The sequence below is a fragment of the Paramisgurnus dabryanus genome, chromosome 11, assembly GCF_030506205.2.
Source record: "Paramisgurnus dabryanus chromosome 11, PD_genome_1.1, whole genome shotgun sequence".
Lineage (NCBI taxonomy): Eukaryota > Metazoa > Chordata > Actinopteri > Cypriniformes > Cobitidae > Paramisgurnus > Paramisgurnus dabryanus.
Window position 1 is genome coordinate 22494247 of NC_133347.1, and position 24382 is coordinate 22518628.

At 37.0% G+C, this 24382-nt stretch overlaps 1 protein-coding gene and 1 pseudogene across 1 annotated transcript; both read right to left on the minus strand.

Annotated features, from left to right (window-relative positions):
* Window positions 1-68: 68 nt before the first annotated feature.
* Window positions 69-24382, minus strand: LOC135741404 (uncharacterized; annotated as a pseudogene).
* LOC135729646 (uncharacterized) lies at window positions 5234-9487 on the minus strand. Its single transcript, XM_065247451.2, has 3 exons — window positions 8392-9487; window positions 7905-8307; window positions 5234-7170 (listed from the first exon to the last, which is right to left on the minus strand). The coding sequence occupies exons 1-3, from the start codon at window positions 8560-8562 to the stop codon at window positions 6437-6439; spliced, it is 1308 nt and encodes a 435-aa protein (XP_065103523.1). The 5' UTR covers window positions 8563-9487; the 3' UTR covers window positions 5234-6436.

The window sequence follows — 24382 nt, forward strand, 5'->3', positions numbered from 1 at the left end:
AATGTATCCATAATTATAATAAAGACAAAAGAATAATAGTTATACAGTAAATGATAAGAGAGTGATAACCCACTTTTATTCATTAGGCAAACTGCAAGCAGGCAGGTGCTTAATAATAAGGGAGGTGCCCATTGCTCAGTCCAGGAGAGAAGTCGGTCAAATGTGTCGAAACCACAGTCCAATGTCAGTCCCAGCTTTATACCGCATTGTTACAAGCCTTTTATTAAGTGTGGCAGCACATTCTGATGGGTATGACATGCTGAGAGGATGCGTTACCGTGTTTTTCAAGCACATTCTGAGGAGATATAGATAGTCAGAACAAGGGCAATATAAATACCAGCAAGAGGCACAAGTGCCAGCCAGCAAAGGATTGCACAACAGGTACCTAGTGGCTAAAATCTCAATGGTTCACAAAGCCACAGAGTCTTTCCATTCCTCCTTCGACCGCTGGGCAGCTTCTTCATGTGTTATTTGATTTGTTTAGATTGATTTTAAATGTCTGGAATCACGTTAACCTCATGAGGAGTTCAGGATTTTTTATTTGTGCTGGAAATCAGTTTAAGTCCTCTGTTGTTAAAATCTGAAAACATGTTCACATTTGTTAAAAAAAATGTAAACAAAATAATTTGATTTTTACTGAAGTAACTGTGCAAATTAATATATGGTAAATTAATTTGCAAAAAATAGTTATTTCACTTTGTAAATAAAGTTACTAAATCTGAAGTTACTGACGAACAAGCAGTAATGAACATGGGGGGGGGTCACAACTTATTCAAGTTATCAAACGGAGCAGTTAACACAATAATTCTGATAAATGATGGGAGGCACACAGCTGCTGTAACCATTGACTTCCATAGTAGGAAAACAAATATTATGGTAGTATTGTGATAAATGATGAAGAAGATATCTTGATAAATGATGGTAAGTCTATCACTTGAATTACTTAAATGAGGAAAAATCATGTAACTCTCAGGTTAAATATGGTGTACCACAGGGATCAATTCTAGGCCCTATCCTCTTCTTGTAATACAGCAATAAAGTAGTTAGCTTGTCCGGAACAGACCACACATACATACATTTTTTTGTAAGACTTTAACATTACATGCGAGCGACCTCTACGCTACTAGGATTTTATTTTCTTGTCTTGTCCCACCACTGATCTACTTGCGTCCCATCATCATGACGCTCATCTGATGTCTGCCCAGCGACAAACTTTTACATTATTTAATAAGAAATGACTCCATGTAACTTCTAATACTCCATTCCAAACTATATTTAAAACTGCCATGCTCTGTTGTTCTTTGCTTTTCTAAGTTTTCTTTGTTTGTATTTCATGGGAAGCTGTTTTTGTATTATGAACAATTGTTAAAAGTGATAAATAAATAAAATTGAAGTGAACTGATGGATCTTCAGGCAAATCTGATCAAGCAAATGTCTTACAACAATGAGAGCCTTTTCTTTGTATGAGTTATCTGGTTATCTCAAACGTCTTCTTACACTGAGAGCATTTGTAAAGTATGAGTTCTCTGGTGTGTCACTAAATGGCCATTTTGATTAAAACTCATCCCACAAACACTACAGCGATAAGGTTTCTCTCCCGTATGAACTCTCTGATGAGTTCTCAGGCCATCTTGTCGAGCAAACGTCATATCACACTGAGAGCATTTGTAAGGTTTATCACCTGTATGAATTCTCTGGTGTTTCAGTAAAGTATCACTTCGACTGAAACTCTTTTCACAAACATTACAGTGATAAGGTTTTACTCCTGTGTGAACTCTCAAATGAACTCTGAAATGAGATTGATCAGAGAAGCTTTTTCCGCAGTAAGAGCAGACGTAAGGTTTTTCTCCTGTGTGAACTCTCAGATGAACTCTGAAATGAGATCCATTAGAGAAGCTTTTTCCACAGTGAGAGCAGACGTAAGGTTTTTCTCCTGTATGAACTCTCAGATGAACTTTGAAATGAGATGGATCAGAGAAGCTTTTTCCACAGTAAGAGCAGACGTAAGGTTTTTCGCCTGTATGAACTCTCTGATGAACTCTGAAATGAGATCGATCAGAAAAGCTTTTTCCACAGTGAGAGCAGACGTAAGGTTTTTCTCCTGTATGAACTCTCTGATGGGTTTTCATACCATCTTGTTGAGCAAACGTCTTCTCACAATGAGGACATTTGTAAGGTTTTTCACCTGTATGAGTTCTCTGGTGTATCACTAAGTTGAAACGTTGATTAAAGCTCTTCCCACAAACACTACAGTGATGAGGTTTCTCTCCAGTGTGAATTTTTTCATGGCGTATCTGATGAAATTTCAGATGGAAACGTTTATCACAGTGTGAACATTGATACAGTTTCTCTTTAGAGTGAATATTCTGGTGTGGTTGTGATGAACCTGAATCCCTAGTTTTTTCAGATTCACTGCACTTGTATGCTTTTTCTCCTGTGTGAATTCTCTTATGAACATCAAGACTATATTTGGTTCTGAAACATCCGGCACATTCAGTGCAACAGAAAGGCTTTTCATCACTGTGTGTCCTCATGTGGGCTTTAAGTTGAGATAAGTAGACAAAATCCTTCCCACAATGCTCACAGTGAAACTGCTGCTTCTTTTTCTTCTCTGTGTGCTTTTCTGAATAAAGTTTCTTCTCTTGAGTTTGTGCTGTCAGTCGCTCTTTTGATGTTGAGGACTTTTCTTCATCAGAACATGAATCACTCTTCTCATCTGTAATAAACATACAATTAAATTCTCTTTTCACTCTTATAAACAAAGAAGGATGAATTGATTTTTATATTCATACAGAGACAGAAGACAGGTGTCAGTTTCTTTTTATAAAACAGCTACTCAAATGTTTAAAAGGCCATTTCCCCCACAAAAAAATCATACTCTGGTAAATCATAATTTGATGATGAGATTACCCTTAGGGGTGGTTTCCCAGACAGGGATAATCTTAAACCAGGACTAGACCTTAGTTTAATTAAGAAATATAACTAGTTTGAATAAACATGCCTAACTAAAACATTACTTGTGTGTATTTTGAGGCAAACCAAAGGGCACTGATGTATTTTAAGAAATGTCAGTGCAAGTTTTTTTCAGTTTGGACAGCTCTTACATTTATTTTAGTCTAGGACTAGTCTAATTCCTGTTCAGGAAACCGCCCCTTGGAGGCTTAAAGCTAGTCCTAGATTAAAACACATGTTTGAGCTGTCTCAAATGAAAGCAGCATAACTGGCAGATGTTACATGTTGCCTGAATATACACACTAGTAACGTCTTTTTGTAAGGCATGTTTAAAAAAGATGCTTAAATATAACAATTATTACTTTTTTACTTTTTTAACTCATATGTATATTTTATATGTCATAATTATGACTTTTTATCTCATCATTACGATTAAGAATCTTATCATTCTGACTTTATATCTCCTAAATATGATTTACCAGAGCATGATTTTTTTTCTTATGTGGCGGAAATAGGCTTCCTTGGGATAAAAAAATTGTAAAATATATATATATATATATATATATATATATATATATATATATATATATATATATATATATATATATATATATATATATATATATATATATAACAATAATTGTAGAGACATACCTGGCAGAATAAAGTCCTCTTCCTCTTCAACAGGTTCTGTTTTTATCTCCATCTTCAGGTTCCTGCAGTCCACCAGTTTGACTGAACACATCTTCAGTGAGGTCTGCAGGATCTGCTGCAGTTCTTCAGCGTTACAGGCAGAATCCAGAGACTCTGTGGAGGTTTGATCAGTAGATTCCTCATCTTTTAAACCCTGAATACTGCCACACACTGCAGTGTCCTGCGCCTCTGTGGGCTTTGACTCAGTATAACAGAGTAAAGTGAGATTGAACTTTGAGTCCTGTGTGTGTCTGGATTTCTCTTCAGAGAGTTTGTCCAGCAGTAACTGTGGTGAGCTTTGATCCTGACATTCTGTGGAGATCCCGTCAGTCACATACACTGAAGATTCACAACAAAACACATCCTGACAGAGAGTAAAATTATAAATTATTTATTGTTGTCAATCAGACAGAGTGTTTCAGGTAAAGGATGTTTAAGCTGTACAAACCTCTCTCTTCACTTCTTCATCTCCTCTTGACCTCAACTTTGCCTCCAGTAACGCCACCTCTTTCTTCAGCTGAGAGATTTCTTTGATGAAATCATCAATATCCAGCATGGACAGATCAGTTCCTACTGATTTACAGCACATCACATCCATCCCATCTCTCCTAATCAACATCTCGACACTAAAATAGACAGATATAAAACTCTGTTTCACTCAATAAAACACTCAAGAAGAAAAAAACAATGAGGATACACAAACACATCAAACGCAAGCTCGGTTCTGGCTAGAGCAAATACAGCTGCGGACAATTCTCGCGATATTTTGGGTTTAGGGTTAGGTTTGTTTGTGGGTTAGCCTTTCTTTTACTGTCTATGGGGTTAGCTGCAGTCCACTCTTTGTGAATCTCCCCCACATGATAAGGATGAAAACAGCGCTCCTTCGGCGAGATTTCACTAGATTTTGGCCACAGCTGTATCCCTTCTAGACACAACCGGTGCGCGCTTTCTTTCTTTAGTGGGTTATTTGTCGGCGGATTAAAGAGCTGCAGCCCCCTACTGTACTGGAGAGAGAAAACGCAGAACACTTAATTTATCTGTAATTCTCTACAAAAGAAGCTTCATATTTCTTCATGATGGTAAAGCTGTCAAAATGCTGAATTATGGTTTAGTTCAGTCATGTCAGGTATTTTCCTAACAATATCATATATATTTATAATGCAATGCTAATCGACATATAACTTTTAGCACTAGCTGTTCAGAATAAAGATTATATATTCTGTTCTGTTTTTCGAAGCCACATTGGACTCACATGGTTATTTAAAACACTCAATTTATGTTATAAAGTGAGTTTGGAGCTAAAACATGGTTTTAATCCCATTTTTGATGGTGTGTTATCAAAAGAAGGTAATCAAAAGAAGGTAAAGTGATACGTTTGACCAAAGAAAAGAGGGATTAAAACACAGTAAATAGAAATGTATCTGTAATTATAATAAAGACAAAATAATAATAATTAGAGGGTAAATGATAAGATGTGATAATGTGTTCCTCTCTCTCTCAGGAAATCACTAAATCTGTACTCAAATCTCAACTCTGTTTTATGAGAGTTAACACTTGAAATCAACAAGGCAGATACAGAAATGAAGGGAAAAACAGCAGGCAGGAGACAAAGTGATATTGATTTAAATAAAGAAGGTTTATTGAATAATCTTAGTTGTGTTCTCGATGGTCAGACTAACTTCATCTGACTAGAAGCAGATTTGGCAGGGTTACAAACACAGACAATGGCAATTTAGTGTTTCAACATTCTCGTGATGTTAATAAAAACCTTGAGATGGGACTCATATCAACATTAATGTGTTGTTAGGGATGTTTTCATCCACTATGGAGTTTTTGGGGGTTAACTTTCTCTGTGTTTCAGCAAATGGAAAGATTTTTGGTGAAAAATCTTATATTAAGATATATTTTGGGAAAATGCTTGGAAATGTTTCAATGCCTCAACAATACACTGTGGGCAAATTCACTACCCTTTTGTGTTGTTCGTGGATAAAACCTTTTCCACAAAACGAAACTGCTGTAAAAATGTATTAGATTTATATTTTTTTACTTTTTTTGCATAAATCTATTAATAAACCTCAGCACTGATCAAAACTACCAAATTTTTACACAAAAAAATCAGGAAAAAACATACAAAGTGGCTGATTTTTGAGACTGACAGACCCAGTTCCAGTTATTTCATGTGAAGCTGTTTTTGTATTATGAACAATTGTTAACTCTTTCACCGCCAGCGTTTTTAAAAAAAGTTGCCAGCCAGCGCCAGCGTTTTTCATGATTTTCACCAAAGTTTAATGCCCTCCAGAAAATGTTCTTCTTTAAATATATAAACATACAATATACCAAATGAAAGAACAGACCCTCTGCTTTCAAACAAAAAAAACCGTTTCATCCTACCTTTAGTGGTTCTTTTGCAATCAGCTTTTGAATATGGGTAGGTTTTTGCAAAAACACCATATTTTGAGCAAAAAGCAGAGATAATTCCATTTTTGTGACGGACTTTTCATAGAGATCCCATTCAGAGCAATCTTTAAAACAGACACGGACATGCAGCAGCTTGCCATAGGGCAATACTTCCGGGTTTAAAAAGTTGCGGAAGGGTGGATAATAGCGGTATTGCGGAAAGACGGAAAATCTCGTAATTGGCGGGGAAGCGTTTTCTCTTAATTGACGAGATATCTCGTCAATGGCGGGGAAAGAGTTAAAAGTAATATATAAATAAAATAAAATTGAATTGAACTGATGGATCTTCAGGCAAATATGATCAAGCAAACGTCTTACAACAATGAGATCATTTTTAACTTTTCTTTGTATGAGTTATTTGGTGCTTTAGTAAGTTAGCCTGTTGGCTAAAACTCTTCCCACAAACATTACAGTGATAAGGTTTTTCTCCTGTGTGAACTCTCTGATGAACTCTGAAATGAGATCGATCAGAGAAGCGTTTTCCGCACAGAGAGCAGACGTAAGGTTTTTCTCCTGTATGAACTCTCTGATGGGTTCTCATACCATCTTGTTGAGCAAACGTCTTCTCACAATGAGGACATTTGTAAGGCTTTTCACCTGTATGAATTCTCTGGTGTATCACTAAGTTGAAACGTTGATTAAAGCTCTTCCCACAAACACTACAGTGATAAGGTTTCTCTCCAGTGTGAATTCTCTCATGGCGTATCAGAAGATATTTCAGATGGAAACGTTTATCACAGTGTGAACATTGATATAGTTTCTCTTTAGAGTGAACATTCTGGTGTGGTTGTAATGAACGTGAATCCCTAGTTTTTTCAGATTCGCTGCACTTGTATGCTAATTCTCCTGTGTGAATTTTCTTATGAACATCAAGACTATATTTGGTTCTGAAACATCCGGCATATTCAGTGCAACAGAAAGGCTTTTCATCACTGTGTGTCCTCATGTGGCCTTTAAGCTGAGATAAGTAGACAAAATTCTTCCCACAATGCTCACAGTGAAACTGCTGCTGCTTCTTCGTCTTCTCTCTGTGCTCTTCTGAATGAAGTTTCTTCTCTTTAATAAAACCTTTAATAAAACAGGTATTCACATGTTTAAAAGCCCATTTCCCCCACATAAAAAATCATGCTCTGGTACATCATAAATTTAAGATGAAATCAAAGTCAAAATGATGAGATTACCCTTAGGGGTGGTTTCCCAGAGAGGGATTCACTTAAACCAGGGCTAGACCTTAGTTTAATCATGAAATATAACTAGCTTTAACAAACATGCCTTACTAAAACATTACTTGTGTGTATTTTGAGGCAAAACAAAGGGCACTGATGTATTTTAAGAAATGTCAGTGCAAGTTTTTTTTTTTCATTTTGGACAGCTCTTACATTTATTTTAGTCTAGGACTAGTCTAATTCCTGTTCAGGAAACTGCCCCTTGGAGGCTTAAAGCTAGTCCTAGATTTAAACACATGCTTGAGCTGTCTCAAACAAAAACAACATAACTGACAGATGTTAAAATATGCTAGGGTCATTGATTTGTCTCAAGATACACACAAGTAGCATCTTTTTGTAAGGCATGTTTAAAAAGGTGCTTAAATATAATACTTATTACTTTTTTAACTCATATATATTTTTATATGTCATAATTATGACTTCTTATCTAATCATTACGATTAAGTAGATCATCATTTTGACGTTATATCTCCTAAATATGATTTACCGGAGCATGATTTTTTTTCTTATGTGGCGGAAATAGGCTTCCACGTGGATAAATAAAAAAAAAACATAACCGTAATTGAGAAGACATACCTGGCAGAATAAAGTCCTCTTCCTCTTCAATAGGTTCTGTTTTTATCTCCATCTTCAGGTTCCTGCAGTCCACCAGTTTGACTGAACACATCTTCAGTGTGGTCTGCAGGATCTGCTGCTGTTCTTCAGCGTTACAGGCAGAATCCAGAGACTCTGTGGAGGTTTGATCAGTAGATTCCTCATCCTTTAAACCCTGAATACTATCACACACTGCAGTGTCCTGCGCCTCTGTGGGCTTTGACTCAGTATAACAGAGTAAAGTGAGATTGAACTTTGAGTCCTGTGTGTGTCTGGATTTCTCTTCAGAGAGTTTGTCCAGCAGTAACTGTGGTAAGCTTTGATCCTGACATTCTGTGGAGATCCCGTCAGTCACATACACTGAAGATTCACAACAAAACACATCCTGACAGAGAGTAAAATTATAAATGATTTAATGTTGTCAAACAGACAGTGTGTTTCAGGTAAAGTATGTTTAAGATGTACAAACCTCTCTCTTCACTTCTTCATCTCCTCTTGACCTCAACTTTGCCTCCAGTAACGCCACCTCTTTCTTCAACTGAGAGATTTCTGTGATGAAATCATCAATATCCAGCATGGACAGATCAGTTCCTACTGATGTACAGCACATCACATCCATCCCATCTCTCCTAATCAACATCTCGACACTAAAAGAGACAGATATAAAACTCTGTCCCACTCAATAAAACACTCAAGAAAAAAAAACAATGAGGATACAAACGCAAGCTCGGTTCTGGCTAGAGGAAATACAGCTGCGGACATTTCTCGCGAGATTTTGGGTTTAGGGTTAGGTTTGTTTGTGGGTAGGATTAGGATGAAAACAGTGCTCCTTCGGCGAGATTTCACTAGATTTTGGCCACAGCTGTATCCCTTCTGGCCACAACCGGTGCGCGCTTTCTTTCTTTCTTTCTTTAGTGGGTTTGTCGGCGGATTAAAGAGCTGCAGCCCCCTGCTGTACTGGAGAGAGAAAAAGCGGAACACTTCATTTATCTGTAATTCTTTACAAAACAAGCTTCATGGGCCAGTTGTTCAAAGGTAAGCTGATCGGATTTTGGTTATCGGATTGGATCAAATCTTGAAAATGGGTTGTTCAAAAGGGAAAGAAGGAATCTGAAATCAGATTAGATCACAGAATCCAATCCTAGTTTAAATCTGGATCAAACCTTCAGTTTGTGTTGTTCAAAACTTGTCAGTAGGATTTGGATAACTTTGATCCAAAGAAACTGGATTATCCTGATCCCAACAGGGGGTAGGATTTAAAGGTGGATTCCAGGAGGGAAATGTAGAAAAACTTTAAAATTGGTCAAATAACACATTTGTTTCATTTAGTGTATATACTTTTATTTATATTTTGAACTTGACTTGTGTAACCGTTGTAACAGTGATAAAGTAGATATAGTAGACATAGGCTACCAATTAAGCTATTCAGTAAAGTAAAAATAATGAAATATGAAATAATCCCCCAAACACATTTCAATCACAAACAAAAATAATATATTCAATTTTTATGTCATTCATCACCGTATATTAATTTCAAAGAAACAATCATCAGAGATGAGCCTGTCAAAAACAATGTCTAACAATGGCATCCCTTACTATACACTTGAAGCGTCCTTTGTGCGTCCACAATGTATTTGTTATTGGATATATATATTTTTTTGTGACTCAGATGAGGGTTCATAAAAGAAATTATAAATGGATGTTTATGTTATTTTTGTGTTTTGTCTCAAAATTAAAAACTCTTACAGTGATCCCATATTGGTTCTTCTACCTGTTCTTCACATAGCTGGTAGCACATGTTGTGATATGTTGTCCCATTTAGAGCACAGGTAATCTGGATTTGGTAATCTTGAAAACTGTGTATCTGGATCAGGGTGATCCAATCCAATGTTGCTTTGAAAAACCGGCATAAAAGTAGGACGGATTACCTGATCCTGAATAGGAAAAAATGTGATTTCCAAATCCGGATCATTTTGATCCAGATTAAAATTTTTGAACAACTGGCCCTATATTTCTTCATGATGGTAAAGCTGTCAAAATGCTGAATTATGGTTTAGTTCAGTCATGTCAGGTATTTTCATAACAATATCATATATATTTATAATAAAATGCTAATCGACATATAACTTTTAGCACTAGCTGTTCAGAATAAAGATTATATATTCTGTTCTGTTTTTCGAAGCCACATTGGATTCACATGGTTATTTAAAACACTCAATTTATGTTATAAAGTGAGTTTGAAGCTAAAACAAGGTTTTAATCCCATTTTTGATGGTGTGCTATGATGATATGATAGCTGTCAACTGCTTGAGAAATGAAAAATAGGTTTTATGAATGATTTCGAATGGTAAAGCTCATTGAAATCTTACTTTTTGGAAGAAAGGCATTTGACACGTAATCAAAGAAGGTTAAGTGATACGTAGAACAAAGAAAAGACGGATTTAAACACAGTAAATAGAAATGTATCTGTAACTATAATAAAGACAAAATAATAATAATTAGAGGGTAAATGATAAGATGTGATAATGTGTTCCTCTCTCTCTCTCTCTCTCTCTCTCTCTCTCTCTCTCTCTCTCTCTCTCTCTCTCTCTTGAGTTTCACTATATCTCCCTGCCCAGATACAGAAATGAATGGAAAAACAGCAGGCAGGAGACAAGTGATATTGATTTAAATAAAGATGGTTTATTGAATAATCTTAGTTGTGTTCTCGATGGTCAGACTAACTTCATCTGACTAGAAGCAGATTTGGCAGGGTAATTAACACAGACAATGGCAATTTAGTGTTTCAACATTCTCGTGATGTTAATAAAAACCTTGAGATGGGCATATCAACATTAATGTGTTGTTAGGGATGTTTTCATCCACTATGGAGTTTTTGGGGGTTAACTTTCTCTGTGTTTCAGCAAATGGAAAGATTTTTGGTGACAAATCTTATATTAAGATATATTTTGGGAAAATGCTTGGAAATTGTTCAATGCCTCAACAATACACTGTGGGCAAATTCACTACCCTTTTGTGTTGTTCGTGGATAAAACCTTTTTCAGAAAATGAAACTGCTGTAAAAATGTATTAGATTTATATTTTTACTTTTTTTGCATAAATCTGTTAATCAACCTCAGCACTGATCAAAACTACCAAATTTTTACAAAAAATTCAGGAAAAAAACACACAAAGTGACCAATTTTTAACCGATTGTGGACTGGATATTTTTCGTTTTTCACAGGTACGGAGCTTCTGAAGGGACTTTTGCTAATAAAAAAAAAAGTATTGCATGCACACGAACTATCGCATGTGTTTTAGTGCAATATAAAGTAGCCTTTAGGTGGCACCGTGTTAAATGATTTGTTTGTGTGTACAATGCAAGATATACAGGTGCTGGTCATATAATTAGAATATCATAAAAAGTTGATTTATTTCACTAATTCCGATTCAAAAAAGTGAAACCTTTTTATTATATTCATTCATTACACACAGACTGATATATTTCAAATCTTTATTTCTTTTAATTTTGATGATTATAACTGACAACTAAGAAGAATCCCAAATTCAGTATCTCAGAAAATTTGAATATTACTTAAGACCAATAAAAAAAGAATTTTAAGAGATCTTAGCCAAATGAAAAGTATGAGCATGTACAGCACTCCATACTTAGTTGGGTCTCCTTTTCTCTGAATTACTGCAGCAATGCGGTGTGGCATGGAGTCGATCAGTCTGTGGTACTGCTCAGGTGTTGTGAGAGCCCAGATTCCTCTGATAGTGGCCTTCAGCTCTTCTGCATTGTTGGGTCTGGCATTATGCATCTTCCTCTTCACATTACCCCATAGATTTTCTATGGGCTTAAGGTCAGCCGAGTTGGCTGGCCAATTAAGAACAAGGATACCATGGTCCTTAAACCAGTTTCACTGTGTGCAGGTGTCAAATCCTGTTGTAAAATGAAATCTGCATCTCCATAAAGTTGGTAAGCAGCAGGAAGCATGAAGTGCTCTAAAACTTCCGGGTATACGGCTGCATTGACCTTGGACCTCAGAAACACAGGGACCAACACCAGCAGATGACATGGCATCCCAAACCATCACTGACTATGGAAACTTTATACTGGACCTCAAGCAATGTGGATTGTGTGCCTCTTCTCTCTAAAATTTACTTTCATCAAAGAACATAACTTTGGACCACTCAGCAGCATTCCAGTCCTTTTTGTCTTTAGCCCAGGGGAGACGCTTATGACACTGTCTGTTGTTCAAGAGTGGATATACACTAGGAATGCGACAGCGAAACCCAGGTCTTGCATACATTTCCAGCAGCATTGTAAATCTCCAACCCATTTTTGAATGGGTTTTATTTCACAATCCTCTCCAGGGTGCGGTTATCCCTTTTGCTTGTACACTTTTTTCTACCACATCTTTTCCTTCCCTTCGCCTCTCTATTAATGTGCAAAATTAAAAGAAATAAACATTTAAAATATATCAGTCTGTGTGGAATGAATAAATATAATATATAAGTTTCACTTTTTGAATGGAATTAGTGAAATAAATCAACTTTTTGATGATATTCTAATTATATGACCAGCACCTGTATACTCTACAAATGTAAAATAATAAATATTAGGGATTTCCCGATCCGACATTCTGGTTCGGTATGGGAGCCAATCCAGGCTTTTTGAATGGATCGGTATCAGATCAAGGACTGACAACATGACTGATACGCTTCCGATACTGTGCATTAGCCATGGTGTTACTGACAAGCTATTAAAAGGACAAGGTGTTATAAAAGCACCATAAACGTTTTATGCACTATATTAAAAGTCTTTAAATACACTCAATACCTTAATGTGAAGTAATAAATGCACATTTAAAGATATTTAAGTTCACAGAAACACTGTAACTTACTCGCAAACGGAGTTAATCCATTGGTGAAGCGGATGGATGAAACGCGTCATTCACATGCACAGACACGATAACTGTATTTTAAAGATTGTATTTTATTAAGTCTTAGTAAGCCGTTGGATGGATGCAATTCACTGTGGGCTAAGCAAATGATGCAACTATTCTCTTTGTGTTTTAACAGTTATGAACTTTGAGTATTCCTGGGCCCCTTATTAAATGTACAAACTTTCCACAAATTAAACCCAAGTCTAATATATTGTGCCTATGTTACACTGCCACTACTGTAATGGCCGAACCAAAGAGCGACAGAAAGCAAGACACCAGGATGGCAATTAAACAATTCTTTATTTCAGTATTAAAACCACACAGCACAATATAAAACATGTTATCCCCTTTTATTCTTAGGGCAAACCGTAATGCTCAGTTAATGCTCAGTCCAGTAGTGAAATCTGTCTGCCAAACATTTCGTAATCACAGTCCAATCTCACAGTTCACAGCTTTATACAGCTTTGTTACAAGCCTTTTATTAAAGGCACACATGGCAAGTCTGAGTATAATTTATCTACTAGCTCCCCCTAGTGTCTGGGAGTAAATGCTTTCTATATCCGAGACTTTACAGACGGAAGGACACCGGGTCGGATACAGCGAACTTGCAAGTGGGGCATTCTTCCTACAGACGGTAGGGGCGGGCGAGAGAGTCTTCATTCGTCATATAATGAGTCATTTAACCATATACCAACTTACGAAGATGATTTATTAACATAAAAATGCTGCCTTGTGTCCCTTTAAGTGTGTCAGCAGCACATTTTGATGGGTATGACATGCTGAGAGGATGCGTTACCTGCATTACAAGCCTTTTATTAAGTGTGGATAAGTAGTTATTTCACATTGTAAATAAAGTTACTAAATCTGAAGATACTGAACAAGCAGTAATGTATGGAGGACCACAAGAGTCATGCAAAATGTAATAAAGAACTTCAATATTTAATAACTACCTGGACAATAAAAATAGCAATTAATAGATTTGTTTAAAAATGCATTAATTAATCTATAAATAAATAGACAAAGTTATAAAAAAATCATTATGTAAGATTTTATTAGGCAATAAAAAGTGAGATTATAAAAATAACGTAGAAATGAAATATTAATCCATTAATAAATAGTTCAAATTAATATAACAATTTATAAAAACAACATAAAATACTCAATAAGTTCATCATTTTAAATTGCATTTATAAATTCTTAATTAAATAATGGAATTTCAAAATGTATTTCAAAAAGCGATTTAAAAAGAGAAATAAATAACTGGATTTATAAATTGAATTACAAATACAGGTTTAAATTAGGCATTTAAAAGGGCATTTCCGTTTAACTTTTCTGTTTTCATTTTCCCAATGATTCTCCTTATTCTTTTCGCTATTGGATTTGCTTTTCAATTTAGCCTCTCTATTTAGCTTTTCCGTGACTCTTTGGGTCCTTGCAAATGGTCAAATGAGAAATGCAAATTAGCTATGGCCAGGAGGATGTAACAAGCTCGCTGATTGGCTCTGATTGTACGTCATGCGCAGATTTATAGATCTCAGATGAGGACCCAAAGAGTCACGGAAAAGCTAAATAGAGAGGCTAAAACGAAAAGCAAATCCAATAGCGAAAAGAATAAGGAGAACCAACGGGGAAATGAAAACAGAAAAGTCAAACGGAAATGCCCTTTTAAATGCCTAATTTAAACCTGTATTTGTAATTCAATTTATGAATCCAGTTATTTATTTCTCTTTTTAAATCGCTTTTTGAAATACAATTTGAAATTCCATTATTTAATTAAGAATTTATAAATGCAATTTAAAATGATGAACTTATTGAGTATTTTATGTTGTTTTTATAAATTGTTATATTAATTTGAATTATTTATTAATGGATTAATATTTCATTTCTATGTTATTTTTATAATCTCATTTTTTATTGCCTAATAAAATGTTACATAATGATTTTTTTTGTAACTTTGTCTATTTATTTATAGATTAATTAATGAATTTTTAAACAAATCTATTAATTGCTATTTTTATTGTCCAGGTAGTTATTAAAAATTGAAGTTCTTTATTACATTTTGCATGACTCTTGTGGTCCTCCATAGTAATGAAGATAGGGGGGAAAAAATCACAGATACTTATTTAAGTTATCAAACAAAACAGTTAACACAATAATTTTGATAAATGATGGTAGGCACACAGCTGCTGTAACAATTGACTTCCATAGTAGGAAAACAAATATTATGGAAGTGTGATATATTTCGAAGAAGATATTTCGATAAATGATGGTAAGCACACAGTTGACAATACCCATTGAAATACATCATATTTGTTTTCCTACTATGAAAGTCAATTGTTACAATTAGCTGTGTGTTTTCCATCATTTATAAAAAATCTAATTTTGTGTTTATCAGAAAAAAGAAATTAATACAGGTTTAAAACAACATGAGGATGAGTCTGACAAACTGGAATGCATTACGATTTAGAACGCTTTGATCTCTGTTTATAATACAAAAACGTCCATATCATCAGACAGAATAAGCCCATTATCACCAACAGACCACCTGATCCTGCTCCTGATCATAACATGTGTCATAACGGACCTGGCAACGCTGGTGAAAGGAGATAATTTCGTCTTTACGGCCTTATCAATAAAAGGTCGAATCTGATCTAGAAAATGCAGATGACCAAACTGATTGTTCAAGTTTGCAAGCGCAGTAGTGGCTAGAGAACTGTGCACATTCAAATTCAGGGTTTAGGCCCCATCATATCACAGAAACAGTGATGCTTTGAGTTAGCCTGGGTTTCCCCATGCTGCCTTGCGTGCAAAATTATTCACACTGCAAGTCTAGCATGGAAACCATGGACCTATTTTCCCTGACATAGGGAACCAATCACAGAACGGGGTGGGGGCAGCAAGACGATGACAACGTCTATGCGACACACCAAAGCAGTGTTGTTTATCCAACAAGGCAGCAGATGCGAAGTTACTTTTCAATGCAGCCTTAGATAGTCTTCTAAGTAGTTTTTTTAAAAGAGCAACTTTTGGTGTTAAACAATTTCATATATAAGAAGGATGTTTGGATATGGCAAGACATGATAGCCACAGAGTTTAATAGGACCAGCCTGCTAGGCATCGTCGTTGACGAAGTCCATTTAACTTATAAATGGTAAGTGGTATTAATTAATATCATATTGTCATTATGCCTGTAGTTTACCTACAAGTTGTGTTGCTTTTTAATATCAATATAGTTTCAGCTGTGTGCACATGTACCGAAAAAAGTTGTTGACGCTTGAATTTATGTCTCTCTACATGCGTCATCTGGTATAATTAAAACGATTGGCTATGAGATACGTACAGATGCATTTGATAGACATTTGTAGCGCCCAATCAATGGCTCTGGACATTCGTAAACAATGCCTCAGATACGAGAAAATGAGCATGTGGTTCCCAGACCACATCTCATTCTCTACAAGACTGGTCTGGTGTTAGCCAGGCTAGCTTAGAGTCACAAATGACCTACTATTAGCATCCGATCCTTGGGCAATCTTGATCCTTATATTACTACCTTAGCACAACCTTCCCCACAATCCTACTTGACAGACTAGAAAATTGAGTCGACATTAATAAATTAGATCTAAAACCAGGCTATCACTTTAATTACGTAATTGAGGAAAAATCATGTTACTCTCAGGTTAAATATGGTGTACCACAGGGATCAATTCTAGGCCCCATCCTATTCTTGTAATACAGTTATAAAGTAGTTAGCTTGTCCGGAACAGCGCACACACAGGCACATCCATTTTTTTGTAAGAAGGGGTGGTTCAATGGTATTTTATGCATTCTGACTAATTAACACAGTTATAGAGTTGCTTCCTCATGCTAAATGTTGGCAAAAATGTCAAAAAAGCAGTTGGGTGTGTTACAGAGTATTTCTGTGCCGAATGCACTTCTCCAGGGTTTGTACAAGTTTCGGAAAGTTTTTTTCGATTACGGGTTTAGCTGACGTTTCAGGGGTTTCTATACATATCATTTTCTTTTACGTATATCGTACCAATATACGTACCAATACGTATCATTTATGGGCACTTCCCCCAGAAAACCCCGCCCACCCGTCAATCAGCGGGAGACGCTAGAACTTGCAAACATCACATCACGTGACAGCTTCTTAATTTTAACACTCAACTATGGCAGGAAAGAAGAAGTGTGTTTTTGGATGTAAGGAGAAGAAAGACAGCCTTATGAAAACAATGGATAAAGTTTGTTATATGGGCTAGCAGCGGAGTTTTGTGTGTGTGTTTGATGCGCTGGATTTTCCCAACCGGGTCAAGAGTTGCATGCGTTAAGTAAGACTTATGATTCACTACATGTTCATGTCATGTAACACAGAAGTTAAACAGTGTTGTATAGTGTTGCATGACTCGTACTTGCTCCTCTCACAGTAGTAACTCCTCTTTCTTCATGTGATTGAGTAGAGAAGCTCTTTCCACAATGATGGCAGTGATAAGGTTCTTCTCCTGTATGAACCCTCTGATGGATTCTCAGACCATCTTGTCGAGCAAACATCTTATCCAACTGAAAGCATTTATAAAGTGTGAATTCGCTGGTGTTTCACTAAAAACTTTTTTTGACTGAAACTCTTCCCACAAACATTACAGTGATAAGGTTTTTCTCCTGTGTGAACTCTCAGATGAACTCTGAAATGAGATCCATCAGAGAAGCGTTTTCCACAGTGAGAGCAGACAAAAGGTTTTTCTCCAGTGTGAACTCTCTCATGAACTCTGAATTGAGATCCATCAGAGAAGCGTTTTCCACAGTGAGAGCAGACGTAAGGTTTCTCTCCAGTGTGAACTCTCAGATGAACTCTGAGATGAGATTGCTTAGAAAAGCTTTTTCCACAGTGAGAGCAGACGTAAGGTTTTTCTCCTGTGTGAACTCTCTGATGGGTTCTCATGACACCTTGTCGAGCAAATGTTTTCTCACAATGAGGACATTTGTAAGGTTTTTCACCTGTATGAGTTCTCTGGTGTGTCACTAAGTTGAAACGTTGATTAAAACTCTTCCCACAAACATTACAGTGATACGGTTTCTCTCCAGTGTGAACTCTCAGATGAACTTTGAAATGAGATTGATCAGAGAAGCTTTTTTCACAGTGAGAGCAGACGTAAGGTTTTTCTCCTGTATGAACTCTCTGATGGATTCTCATGACACCTTGTCGAGCAAATGTTTTCTCACAATGAGGACATTTGTAAGGTTTTTCACCTGTATGAGTTCTCTGGTGTGTCACTAAGTTGAAACGTTGATTAAAACTCTTCCCACAAACATTACAGTGATACGGTTTCTCTCCAGTGTGAACTCTCAGATGAACTTTGAAATGAGATTGAGCAGAGAAGCTTTTCTCACAGTGAGAGCAGACGTAAAGTTTTTCTCCTGCGTGAACTCTCTGATGAACTCTGAAATGAGATGGATCAGAGAAGCTTTTTTCACAGTGAGAGCAGACGTAAGGTTTTTCTCCTGTATGAACTCTCTGATGAACTCTGAAATGAGATGGATCAGAGAAGCTTTTTCCACAGTAAGAGCAGACGTAAGGTTTTTCTCCTGTATGAACTCTCTGATGGGTTCTCAGGACATCTTGTCGAGCAAACATCTTCTCACAATGAGGACATTTGTAAGGTTTTTCACCTGTATGAGTTCTCTGGTGTGACACTAAGTGGGAACGCTGATGAAAACTCTTCCCACAAACACTACAGTGATGAGGTTTCTCTCCAGTGTGAATTCTCTGATGGCATATCAGAAGATATTTCAGATGGAAACGTTTATCACAGTGTGAACATTGATATAGTTTATCTTTAGAGTGAATATTCTGGTGTGATTTTAATGAACCTGAATCCCTAGTTTTTTCAGATTCGCTGCACTTGTACGCTTTTTCTCCTGTGTGAATTCTCTTATGAGCATTAAGACTATATTTGGTTCTGAAGTAATTGCCACATTCAGTGCAGTAGAAAGGCTTTTCATCACTGTGTGTCCTCATGTGGGCTTTAAGTCGAGATAAGTAGACAAAATTCTTCCCACAATGCTCACAGTGAAACTTCTTCTTCTTCTCTCTGTGCTTTTCTGAATGAAGTTTCTTCTCTTGAGTTTGTGCTGCCAGTCGCTCTTTTGATGTTGAGGACCTTCCTTCATCAGAACATGTATCACTCTTCTCATCTGTAATAAACATATAATTAAAATCTCTTTTTACAGTTATACACAAAGGATGAAGTGAGATTCTGTTTTTTTTTATTCACACAGACACAGAAGACAGGTGTCAGTCCTGTTATTACAGCCGAGTCATAACACGTCAAATAAAATTTAATTTTGAAAATGTACGCAGCTAAACATTTAAAAAAGTTAATCTTTTATTAGAATAAATAGAAACATAACTAGTGATCAAAGACAAAATATGAAATGCATTGCAGTCGCTGATCCACTATTTTGTAGAGGGGAGTCAAATAGACCATTTTTTATTTGTACGAAAATATTTTCACAATCCTTGTTGCTTACACTTATAGAATAAGAAAAAACATTTTCTATGTGTCTTTTTTAAAGCATACATGCCTGTTACTCAATAATTATTAAAGATATCTTAAATTAATTTTAGTCCTTACATTTATTAGGGGTATTTTCGTTAGTGAGTTTGTAACTTTAAACCATGTTTAATAAAACAGCTACTCACATGTATAAAAGCCTATTTCCCCCACATAAACAATCATGCTATGGTAAATCAGTTTAAGATAAAATCAAAGTCAAAATTAAAGCTGCATGCAGCGATAGAAGGGCCCTTGCACGTCTGAGCACCGCCACCCGATGGCGTTAGGAAAAACTGTGAACAGTGGGGATATGAATTTTAGTGTTAATAAGTGTAAGCCTGAGTTAGAACAACTTCCTGTTTTATGGCGAAAAGCAGAAATTTGGCAGGCCACCATGGACACACCCTCCAACAAAAAGTCAAAATCTCCACAATTTAGCATCACAAAGGACCAAATATGGTTTTAATCTAATGAAATCTGTAAGAGGAGTTTGTTAAAGTATGAAGCCTGGAAATGGCAAAAATTGCACTCAAACTAGAGAAAATTAAAAATGGCTGACTTCCTGTGGGGTTTAGAGCTTGGCTCCAAGAGACTTTTTTGTAGGTCTTGGGGTGATACATTATCCTATCACATTTCATATTTGTATGTTTACCGTAGCGGGGGGGGGGGGGGGGTGCCCTCTTAAGTTTTTGTAGGTGGCGCTATAGAGCCATTTTTACACCTCCAGTTCTAAAGCCTATTTCAAAAAAAAAATTCACATTTTACACGTATGCAACGTTTCATGACTTTTGTAGCTTGTTTAGGCTGTAAAAATTGCGATTCATTTGTCAATACTTTGCAAGGCCACCACGAACACGCCCTTTAACTAAAAGTCAAGGTGGTTGCTATTTATCATCACACAAGGTCTTGAGATTAGACTGATGAAATATGATGTTGATATGGTTAAATCTCTAAGAGCAGTAAGTCACACTGTAAAACGTGGTATTTCCTGCTGCCTCTAGGTGTCGCTATGAGTGTTACTGAATTATGCCATGTTGATGTGTTCAGGCCAGGACCCTAATCAAACGTGTGAAGTCGGGGGCAGATCGGACAATGTATGCCTGAATTACAACAACTTCATGTTTCATTGCGAAACATCACACTTTGCCAGGCCGGCACAGACACGCCCTTCAATGAAAAGTCAAGATCTTCACAATTTATCATCACAAAGGGCTTAACATCAGTCTGACCAAAAATGATGATGATTTGATTAAATCTCTAAGAGCAGTAAATCACAGCGTAAAACATGGTATTTCCTGCTACCTCTAGGTGGCGCTATGACGAAAGCTAAATATTGGCATTGAAATGTGTTCAGGCCAAGACCCTTATCAAACATGTGAAGCGTGGGGCAGATTGGACATCGTATGCCTGAGTTATAACAACTTCCTGTTTCATGCGAAAATGATGAAATTTGTCAGGCCGCCACGGACACGCCCTCCAACGAAAAGTCAAAAGCTTAGCAATTTAACACTACAAAGGCCTTTAGATGATACTGACCAAATATGATGATGATCTGATTAAATCTCTAGGAGGAGTTCGTTAAAGTACGAACCCTGAAAATGGCAAAATTTGCACAGAAATCACAGAGAAAATTAAAAATGGCTGACTTCCTGTGGGGTTTAAAGCTTGGTTCCAAGGGACTTTTTTGTAGATCTTGAGGTGATAGATGACCCTACCAAATTTCGTATCTGTACGTTTTTCGTAGCGGGAGAGTTGTTCTTTTGAAATTTTGCAGGTGGCGCTATCGAGTCATTTCTACACCCCCACTTCTGACGCCTATACCACATGTAAATTTTCGTCACTTCTGACGTGTGTGCAAAGTTTCATGAGTTTTCGAGCCTGTTTAGGCCCTCAAAAATGCGATTCATTTCGGAAAAGAAGAAGAAAATGAAACCGAGCAAAAACAATAGGGCTTTGCACCCACGGTGCAGGCCATTCTGGCCTGCTCCTCGGTGCTCGGGCCCTAATAAGTACACTATTTCACACAGTAGCAGCAACCAAGGGGGACACTTTACTTTTTCCTTGAAAGTAACCAACTATATAATAATAATAACTGTAGAGCAAATATCTTTCATAAGAAGACAAGGAAAATGTAAACAGCAATACTGATCAAAAAACAACTAAAAAAGAATTCTGAATAACATGCGCATTGCCCCACTTGTGTACCTCACACACTAGGGCCCTATAATAAATGCGAGGGATAGTTCGTTTGCCTCAGCTCGCTTGAAACGCATAAACTGAACAAATACATGAGGATTTGTGTTCGGACTTCGGTCTGATGCTAGAGCGCGTGCACGTGAGAGAGGTGCAGTGAGAGAGACATATGGATAAGAGAGTGCATGTATCTTTGTGCTCCCAGTGAATCAAAATGTTGACAAAACTTACAAAAAAACAGTTCTCCGGTCACATAAAAGTCATGTGGGAAGTGCTTGGAAACTAAGTGCTTAGCGTCAAATTTCTTAATTTTTTTCGCTGACGAAAATTCTGCGTTAACAACCATGAACGTATGCAACCATGAACTGAGCTCTTCCCAATGACGAGAAACTATCAGCAATGGATATTGATTTTTAGCCTTTTACTACTACATATATATTTATGGAGATGAGAATTAAAAACCCATCCTGTCCAGCTGTTCGGCTGATCACATGACCTGCGTTCGCTTGCGGCATTATGAGCACGCGTCCAAACGTCAGACTGGTGGTCGCTGAATAAAACTTCTACTTCTACTGTATTGTATGGCGTAATAGAACTTTTGGGAGTACTTCGACTCGCCTGAAAAGTCCGCTCCCCTTCTCCCTCTCATAATGGGAGAGGGAGGGTGTTACTGCGCATAAGTGCTATTACGCCATACAATATAGTTCCTCTTATAAATCCGCTTAGAAAAGCGCTACGTTTTATTTTGTACCACCAAACTTGCTCGTATAACTACTCGTCTTAAATAGAAAAAACTTTGATGTGTTTGGTCACTTCTAACTTTATCTCTGTTTGATACCATTAAATGAATGGGGCTAAGCTAAATGCTATCGAAGTGTCGCAGCGCGCACCAGCGCTTACGTGCACACACACAGATGACAGAGGGATGTATCAACAATTCTTAGTTAAGGTAATAACATATTTTAATATTGAAAATGAGTAGACTATTCCTTTAAGGCTGTCCCCATTAGGCTACTCCATTCTTTTTGAGGAGTTAAAGAAGACATTGAGTACATCTCAAGTACTGCTTAAAATAGCGGAGATGCAGTTTAGTGAAACAAACTAGAAAAAGACAACAGTATTAGAAGCCTCTCTTTAAAAAAAAGAGCAGTGCGACGCGGCTTTTTATATTGCTAGGCAACCACCGAGTCAGCCGTCTTGTCAATCAAATATTGAAGCGTGAGCGCTCTTTTGCTGTTAACTGTCATATTAGCAGAAACTTTAAAAAGAGGGCGCTTGCTCTGACCTTGTTTGAGGATGAGAGGTGCACAAACACAGGAGAGAGTGAGCGAGTGGTGTCCGGTTCTTCAAAGCAACTATTAACTTCCCTTACCACAACGTAAGGCCCGCCTCATTTATCTGTAATTAATGCCGGGGAAAAACTATCGGCGAACGCAAGCCGCGTATCGGCCAATGCCGATACACCTAAAACCTGCTAAAATCGGCCCGATGTATCGGCCAGGCAATATATATCGGTCGATCACTAACTCCTACTGTATAGTATTTTACCAATTTTCAATTACATCTCATAATTTTGTCTTTTAATTAAGTAAATGCAGTAAAGCAGGTTCCTTGATTAGTAATAAATCGCCATCAGCTGCTTTTAAATACAGCGCATTTACTACAAAGAGCCGTAGTTCACTGACAAGTGGGGACATTTCGCCTGTTCATTGAACTACGGCTCCGTGTAGTAAATGCCGCTATAATAATTATTACTTTTTTAACTCGTATATTCAACTTTTAAAGTCATAATTATGACTTTTTATCTCATCATTACGATTTAGTATGTCATCATTTTGACTTTGATCTCATAAATATGATTTACCAGAGCATGATTTTTTTCTTATGTGGCGGAAATAGGCTTCCATATGGATCAATTGTAAAAAAAAAAACAACATTTGTGGAGACATACCTGGCAGGATAAAGTCCTCTGTACGATCTTCCTCTTCAATAGGTTGCGTTTTTATCTTCATTATCAGGTTCCTGCAGTCCACCAGTTTGACTGAACACATCTTCAGTGTGGTCTGCAGGATCTGCTGCTGTTCTCCAGCATTACAGGCAGATTCCAGAGACTCTGTGGAGGTTTGATCAGTAGATTCCTCATCCTTTAAACCCTGAATACTGCCACACACTGCAGTGTCCTGAGCGTCTGTGGGCTTTGACTCAGTATAACAGAGTAAAGTGAGATTGAACTTTGAGTCCTGTGTGTGTCTGGATTTCTCTTCAGAGAGTTTGTCCAGCAGTAACTGTGGTGAGCTTTGATCCCGACATTCTGTGGAGATCCCGTCAGTCACATACACTGAAGATTCACAACAAAACACATCCACATCCTGACAACACAAAAATAAATTATAAATGATTTAATGTTGTCAAACAGACAGATTGTTTCAGGTAAAGGATGTTTAAGCTGTACAAACCTCTTTCTTCACTTCTTCGTCTCCTCTTGACCTCAACTTTCCCTCCAGTAACGCCATTTCTTTCTGAGCTGAGAGATTTCTGTGGTGAAATCATTAATATCCAGCATGGACAGACAACTTCCTACTGATTTACAGCACATCCATCTCATTTCTCATCATCGATATAACTTACACTAAAATACACAGCGACGAGACTCTGTTTAATCTCAATAAAACACTCAAGAGAGAAAAACAACGAGAATACACAATCACATCACACGCGAGCTCGGTTCCTGCTTGAGAAAATACAGCTGCGGACAATTCTCGCGTGAATTTGGGTTAGGTTTGTGGGA